Source organism: Sinocyclocheilus grahami, unplaced genomic scaffold (assembly GCF_001515645.1).
Source record: "Sinocyclocheilus grahami isolate Dianchi unplaced genomic scaffold, SAMN03320097.WGS_v1.1 scaffold38.1, whole genome shotgun sequence".
Lineage (NCBI taxonomy): Eukaryota > Metazoa > Chordata > Actinopteri > Cypriniformes > Cyprinidae > Sinocyclocheilus > Sinocyclocheilus grahami.
In genome coordinates, this window is record NW_015505217.1 from 1,227,775 (window position 1) to 1,236,392 (window position 8,618).

Consider the following 8,618-nt stretch of genomic DNA (forward strand, 5'->3'; position numbering starts at 1 on the left):
TATATATAGTTTTTTTTATATATATATTATTAAACATATATACATATACATATATATTTTAAATATATTTTATATCTTATTTCAGTTACCGTATATTTTATTTCAAGTACCAAAAATGTTTTTTAATTAAGTTTTAAGTTTTCGTTAACTGCAATAATTTTGATATGATATCATTATGGTTCATTCTGTTAATTGTTAACTGACGTTTGTTGTTGTTGTTTGTTAACTGTTTATTAATCTAGGTTAAGGTTTTTTATCAATTAGAATATAATCCTTATATTACAGTTAATGTCAAATTAAACATTTTCTATTGTTCATTTATGATCATTCATAATGCATTTTTATCATCCTCAAATGCATTTTTTTAAATATGAATTTATTTTTAAAAATCATTTATTAAATGTATCAAATATTAATCATTTAAATTAGGTATTAATGCATAGCAATTAAGGTCAACAGATCAATAAATGCTATAAAAAATACTGTTCAGTAACATCTATAAACTTATTAGAAAGTTCTGCTATTATAAAATGTGTCTATGTGAGCGAGTTTGTAAAGATTGAAAAATCAATTGGGAAACAAACAATTTTGTTAGAGTAACTAGCTGTAAGTGGGTCTGTGTAAAAAATGACAAAATAAATTAATATTGTTATTTCCCCTAGTATATTTTCTCATAGTGGTGTTGGTGAATAATTTTGGGCTATGAAAGGAGCCTTTGGTTCAAAAAATGTTTGAGAACCCCTGATCTACTGCACATAAAACGTAACTTTTCTGCATGCAATCCATGGATAGCACGCTCAAAGGCCGTGGCATGGAGAGAAGAAAGGCTGAAGTAGAGCAAATGAGTATGTCTGACAGCGTCTCATCTTTCACACTGTCTGCTGTTAGACTGAGCGGGAAAAATGTAAAAATGAAAGACAGCCAGCTGTTCGGTGCAAGTCGCAACACACTGTTCGGCCAAATCACAGGAACGACATGCTAATATATTCAGAGCTGGGCCAAAGGGTTGCACCACATAAATCTAATCGTATGCATATAATTGTATCCATGTTGCATACATCTAATTTAATGCATGAATAGACCTACTTTTCAATGCAGTAGATTTATTATTATATATACTTAACTACTTTTTTTCTCTTGCTTTAAAGATATTTGTAAGGATATTTTTAAAGGAAAGTGAAACAAAATTCTGATTTAAAATGATTTTTGCAGTTCATGCACTTGCACAGCTCATCAATTTCACTCTAAATAAGGCCTTTATATGTAGAATGAGATAGCATTAGCATTCTGTTTTACATGCTTAAACGACCCAGTATCTCAAAACACACTGATTAAGTGATTATGAACCTATTTGAATGTGCCATGTGCGTTGTACTCAGACGTTTCATTATTGAAAGCAACTTGATCATCAGATGCAGCATCCAGAACAGGGAAGAGATGGAAGATAACCACAGGTATAAAGACAGCTGCAACAGACGGGAGTCTATCAGCTGATCTTGGATCAGAGGAGGCTTTGTGGCTTAGTTTTAATTATCATTCTTGATGTGAACAACCTTCAAGTCAAAATATTACTCACTAGGACTGAATCAACCCCAAATTAGGTTATATAGTTTATAAAAATCAAACGTCTGTTTTTATTTACTCACCCTTATGTCCATGAAATAGAAAATGTGATATATTTAAATTGAAAATGTTGTCATTGGTCCAAACTCTGCGCGCGATATTAAAGGGGTCATATGATGCGATTTCAAATGTTCCTTTCTCTTTGGAGTGTTACAAGCTGATTGTGAATAGATAAGATCCCTGAAGTTGCAAAGACTAAAGTCTCAAAACCAAAGAGATATTCTTTACCAAAGTTAAGACTCTGCCACGCCCCCCTAAAACGGCTCGTTCTAACACGCCCCCACATCTCTACCTCACTATGTGAAAATATTTGCGTAATGCCGCCCAAATGTTCACGCAAAGAAAGAAGGCGTGGTTTCAGTAACCGCAGTTAGTGTTGAAGCAGCCATGTCAGGGAGACGTGGTGTGTTTCTAGGAGAAAGCAAAAGCCTTTTATTTGGCCTTCTGAAAGTAGATGCATTAAGATTACTTGCAACAGAACAGCAATGCATTTACAGTATTTGAAAAATAATGTGTTTTTTGAACATTAAAGCATGTCAACATATTCTGTTACACCAAATACACAAAATAATGATCTTTAAAAAAGCATCATGAGACCCCTTTAAGACGTAGGGATGATGGAATCACGATCGAATCGTTCTTTTGAGTCGGATCTCTTCAGTGAAAAGTTCGATTCGCCAAACTGCTCTGATTCATTGATGTTTTGGACTGATCCGATTCTAGAGTTCGACTCACGATAAAACTATCGTGTCACATGAAATTATGACTTTATATATTATCATGAATATAGCGCGTGAACCATGCGTGCAAGCCACAAGCACACAGGCCACTTTTCTTCATATAGTTTCCCTTAGTGATGGGCGATACCACTTATTTTGTTTTCGATACAATACCGATATTTTTCAAGGCAGTATCGTCGATATCGATACCGACATGATACTTCTGAACTAAACTTTTAAATGATGAAATTTATTAAATTACTAAGAGCAAAATGGGTAATGATAACCACTTAACTTTGTTTAAAACACATTTTAACATTCAATACGCCTTAATTGTAATTTATTAGGTCTTCCTGCAACTTGATTGGCTGGTGACGCTCTTACGCGCAATCTGTGATTGGATCGTTAAAACGCCATTTGCACTGCCGCGCCAATCACAACAAACAATGCGCATGTCGGAACTTTATGGTAGTCTTCACTACAAATCCCATGATTCCAATCCTCATTTAATCGCATCATCCAGGAGCTTCTGGATCGCTCGGGTAAACCTGGAGGATTGAAGCTGATTTTGTTTACATGATTTTTGGCTCTTCCTGAAAGCAGAAGGGCGGATCAGCGATGAAAATGGATTTAAATGCCATCATAGAGAAGATGGAAACGGGCGATCAGGACGCCGCACTGACAGCTTTACAGACCTTTAATAAAGAGGTACATATCAGATACATGTAAATCAGGACCGTTATAAGGTGAAGCATGTGAATATAGTCTGGGAGGAAGTGACTGTTTTGTGCATATGGAAAATGCTTCTTGTTTGATACCATTATAGCCTACGTAGATATATATATTTTTGTAAATATTGCATATTTTAGAGATAATTGCATTGTGACAACCAAATGTCACAATGCAATTTAAATTGTCCTCTGTTTTGTAATGAAAAAATCATCGATGACCTTCCTTGATCAGAATAATACATTATGTTTCAAATTATGCAAATGCATATTCATTTCACTAGTAAAGGATACAAAATGAACGTCATTTTTACCTGTATTGATGTGGCTATTAATCAGGAAGGTTATGTTTTTACATATTCTACAAACAGGAATAGAATAGAATAGAATATTAATAAATATCATAATCAAATTAAGAATAGAATAAGTACCAATTGGTTTGTTCATATCCTGACATGGCATACAGAACGCCAATACATAATTCTTTACAACAATAAAATAGCTTGAAACGAAGCTGGCATGCTTTGATGTCAACAGTAATGCTGACCTTCACTCCAAAACATTTCTTTTTAGCAATACATTGTCATAATTATAAGTACTTCTTAATGCACTGCTGTTTGGCACTTCATGTATTGCTATTGTGGCTTTCCTTGTTTGGTTGAACCTAAAATCCCATTAAAAGGTTTAAAAAAACAAAACCAGACAGGCCTTTGAATCCTTAACAAATGATCCACATGGGAAATAGGTCAGTGGGTAAATTTCAATCCGGCCAGAAACCGTCTTATCAAAAAATAAAGTCATATGAGACTTTGTGTGACATGGGTTGGATTAGGACTCAAACTACATAAATAGATTTCTCAGGCTGATCCTGATGATTCGTGAGCCGGTATCACAGAGGTTCATGCGGTTAAGTGCTCTAATCATGCTTTAGGACAAAACTGATGTGTCACTGATACATACCAAGAGATTATAAATTAATATTATAATTTAATTAATCACTTGCGCATCGATGGATCATCTGCAGTGAATGGGTGCCGTCAGAACGAGAGTCCAGACAGCTGATAAAAACATCACAAATAATTCACACAACTCCAGTCCATCAATTAACATCTTGTGAAGCAAAAAGCTGTGTGTTTGTAATAAACAAATACATCAATATGACGTTTTTAACTTCAAACCGTTGCTTCCAGCTAAAATACAAGTTTTCTGTCCATAATATTGGTTTCAAGCACCGTTTACAAGCAAAAAGAGTCCAAAACATTTTTAACAAATATGTCGGTGGATTTTTGACAACAGGGGATGGATTTATTCAATGGAGCAAGCATTATTATGGATTATAGACTTGTATTTTGACCAGAAGTAATGGTTTCAATTGCCTTTATGATGATTTTCATCATTACAGACATGCAGCTTTTTGCTTCACAAGACGTTAATTGATGGACTCGTGTGAATTATTTTTGATATTTTTATCAGCTGTTTGGACTCTCATTCTGACGGCACCCATTCACTGCAGAGGATTCATTGATGAGCAAGTGATATAAAGCTAAAGTTTTCCAAATCCATTCCGATTTAGAAACAAACTCTACAACAAATTTGCTGTATCTTTTGTATTCATTCATAAATGTTTGTGTTTGTATTTCACATTATGTTGTTTTTTCTCTTTTAGAAATCACAGTGTTTTTCATTTACCCCTGGGGAGGAGGAAGACAGAGAGGTAAGCCTTACTCGACATCATAATGCAAGCAGTCAGCAATTCAACCCTGAGCAGTGAGCTTTTTAATGTCTTGTCTAGCCATTTTAGATACATTACTTTCAGTATTCATAAATATTCATTAATATTTCAAAGCCAAAATCTTCCATTGATTTCCAATAAATATACGAAGCTAGTGTGCCAAATGAATCCTATTTTATAGCACTGCTATTGAAATGTGTTCTTTCTTTGGCTTTATGTGCTTGCATTTTTGGTAGGATGGACATTTGCAAGAGGTATATGGGTAGCTTGATGATTTAGATGTAGCATAGCTTTAGCTAAGAACCCAAAGCCTATTTCTCATTCCTGATTGGCTAATGCTAGATGAATCTGGTATTTTGACTTCACTGTATAACAAAGAAGGTTTAATAGTATCACATGACAGGATCATTCCAAAAATATAAAGAAATACACTTTGGGGTTTTATAAGATGACAGTGTGTTGAGATGGATGGAGAATGTTTCATGGGAATCAATGTGGTTCAGAAACAAGCCAAAAATGATATCTTTATCTGTATGCTGTCTAATTTGAATTGCAATATTTTCCCGTTTGAGCACATTGGTGATGTTGAAACTAGTAGTCGATCAATATGAGCCTTTAAATGGCCAATGCTAATATCTAGACCAGCGGTTCTCAACTGATGGGTCACGACCCGAAAATGGCTCGCAGGTCTGTACTGGTGGGTTGAGGAAAACAGAGAAAAATCAATGCTTAATGCAAACTATAAAATGTTAGTCATAAATTCATGCAAAAATAGAATAGCTTTTAAAAAGGAAATCTTGCCAAGAAAGCAAGATTTTTTTATTTGCACTTTTCACTATCATCCCAGTTATTTTTTTTAGTGTTCAGTTCTGGTCATCCTGTTCCCAAACTGGACTTTTGCTGACCACATTTTTGCTTTTGTCTCTAATATGAACTGGCATGCTGTTTCCTTCATTGCTGTTTTTGACTCTAGCCTCTTATATAAAGGCTGACCTCTTGTCATTTTAATCATTGTTTTACCTCAATATAGCACCTTCTGATGCCAAGGACCCCCAAACATGATGACTGCATTGCAAGGGACCCTCTTTCTCTTTATACTGTGTGAGAAAAATTAGTTGGAGTGATATTATGAAGACATGTTTTTGTCGCAACATGCAATTTAATTAATTTGTACTAAAGGCAAAATATATCATTATGATTTTATCTGGAATATATTTGTATGAATTCAAAACAATCATTCATAAATATTTATTTATAAAATGTACTTCCATAGCACTTTTACAATAAATTGGTTAAAAAAAAGTTTTACAAATTTTTCTTCTCCTACATTTTCTGAGGACGCCAGTTTAAAAAACCTGTGATAACACTGTGCTGCTATTTTTGGTGAAATTATAAAGACAATTTTTGTTACTGTTTTAATTTAATGATAATCATTTCGTTTATACTTACAAAATAAATTATTAAAATATTATTTGGAAAATATTTGTATAAATTCTAAATAATTATTAGTACACAATTATTTCTAAAGTGTATTTTTGATAGCATTTTACAATAAAACGGCAGAAACCACTTTGAAAACCCCAAGTAAAGACTGTAACTCCATAATGCTGCTATATTTGGTTATCATGGTGTGATGTCACAGATGTGTTTCAAACAGATCTCGTTTGGTTCATTGCTTGACTGGGTTATGTAAGGACGTGTCACACTTGGACTCCGATTTGGTAACCGTAAATTCTACAGTGAGACAGTTGGAGGTCTTGGCTGTGAAACACAGTCGGGGAGAATTTGAGGAGTTGTCAGTCATCCACCCGTGTATATAGCAAGCTGTCTGCTCTAACAATAATGAATGATCCCTCTCAGAAACTCCAGGTGTCTATTTCTACAACACCCAATGTGATTCATACCTTGGGAAGAGCGGAGAATAAATGGACATAATGTTGTTATGCTGCTACTCTAGCTTAAACAGGTCTCAAGTATGTTTCGTCTTAAGTATGATCGTTTTTAACCACATTGAATCACATGAAAGTAACACCCATGAGATTCTCTCATGTAGCCTGTAACAGTGTTTCTCAATTGGTGGGTTTCTTAATAGGTCAGTTTTGATAGGGTCACAGGCGTGTAATTTTCATGGATTTTTGTAATTTATGTATTTATATGTACCGTATTTTTAAATATATGTTATATACTTGTATTTATTTTTAAATCTTTTTATATCTCTTTATGCGTTTTAGATTTAAAATATGATGATACCTTCAAATGGTAGTCAGTCAAGTTTTGTTTTGTTTTGTTTTTTGAAAGGAAGAAATTAATACACTTATTCAGCAAGGATGCATTGAATTGACCAAATGTCACAGTAAATGCATTTATAATTTTACAAAAGATTTCTACTTTAAATAAATGCTGTTCTTTTGAACTTTCTATTCATCAAAGAATCCTGAATTTTTTTTATTTCAAATAAAAAATAAAAATGTTTACAAAGGTATTAAGCAGCACAACTGCTTTCAACATTAATAATACTAAGATATGTTTCTTGAGCATTAAATCAGGATATTAGAGTGATTTCTGAAGGTCTGAATGGTTCTGCCATTACAGAAATGAATGACAATTTAAAATATATTAAAATAGACAACATTTACTTTAAATTGCAATAACATTTCACCATTTTGCAGATTTTACTGTATTTTTGATCATATAAATGCAGCCTTGGTGAGCATAAAATCATAAAAAATTGTACTAATGTAATTTTTCAGTACTTATATTTTTTTAATTATGTTATGTATTTATATTATAATTTGTACATTTTTATTTAATTTTTTAATTAAAAATGTTAAAGTCTTTTTTAAGTAGTAAAAATCTAAAGTAAACAAAAGCGTTGGTACGCAAATTGTTAAATCTGGATTTTGAAGCAAAACCAGTTGAGAACCGCTGGCCCGTAAGGTGATGGTGGAGAGTTGGTTGCTGCTGTTAACTAACTCTGTTAACTCTCTCTCATCTCTCAGCATCTGGGCGAGTTAGTGCTGGGCTTTCTGGAGAGAGACCTCCAGCCGTCCTGTCAGCTGGCGTGCCTGGAAACCATCCGCATCCTGTCCCGTGACAAGAAGAGCCTGGTTCCCTTTGCCACCCACCACGCCATGCAGATCCTGATCCGACATGCTGGCCTCGGTCAGGGTGAGGGCTTCACACCCGAGATCCCGGACCTGGAAGTGATCGTGGAGGCCCTGAAGTGCTTGTGCAACATCGTGTTCAACAGCGAGGTGGCTCAGGAGGCGGGGGCGGAGCTCCAGCTGATCGTGGGATTGGCCGAGAGGCTGAAACAGTGCCGCGAGCCGCAGTGGAACCACTACGTGCGATTCTTCGACCTGCGCCTCACGTTCCTGATCACCGCCCTGCGTGTGGACGTAAGAGCCCAGCTGGCCTGCGAGCTGCGGGGGGTTAGTCTGCTCTCCGAGGCTCTGGATGCCACGCTCAGCCTCTGCTGGCCCGACATGTACGAGGTGGCGCGTGCAGGCTTTGACGGCTGCTCAGAGCTGCCCCCGCTGGGGAGACAGGAGACGGAGCGAGCCATGGAGATCCTGAAGATCCTCTTTAACGTCACCTTTGATTCCAACCGCCGCAAGGTGGACGAGGTGAGACTGTGCCTCCACATTTAATTGTGTCAAGCAATGTTTTGCAGTCAAACAGTGACAGTGCTGTTGTTTCCTGAATTTTAGTCCCCTGATTATATGCGGGAATATAATTTTTGGCCAAGTTCAATTGGTGAATCTCACGAAACCTGTAAAGAATGTGTGTGTGTATATATATATATATATATATATA

At 35.5% G+C, this 8,618-nt stretch overlaps 1 protein-coding gene across 1 annotated transcript in view; it reads left to right on the plus strand.

Annotated features, from left to right (window-relative positions):
* The first annotated feature begins 2,850 nt into the window (after positions 1-2,850).
* Positions 2,851-8,618, plus strand: part of ric8a (RIC8 guanine nucleotide exchange factor A) — a 12,737-nt gene continuing 6,969 nt past the window's right edge. Inside the window, exons 1-4 of the mRNA XM_016267472.1 lie at positions 2,851-3,050; positions 4,737-4,784; positions 5,039-5,056; positions 7,802-8,428. Of these exons, the coding sequence (XP_016122958.1) occupies positions 2,961-3,050; positions 4,737-4,784; positions 5,039-5,056; positions 7,802-8,428 (783 nt within the window). The 5' untranslated portion in view covers positions 2,851-2,960. The remainder of the gene's footprint in view (positions 3,051-4,736; positions 4,785-5,038; positions 5,057-7,801; positions 8,429-8,618) is intronic.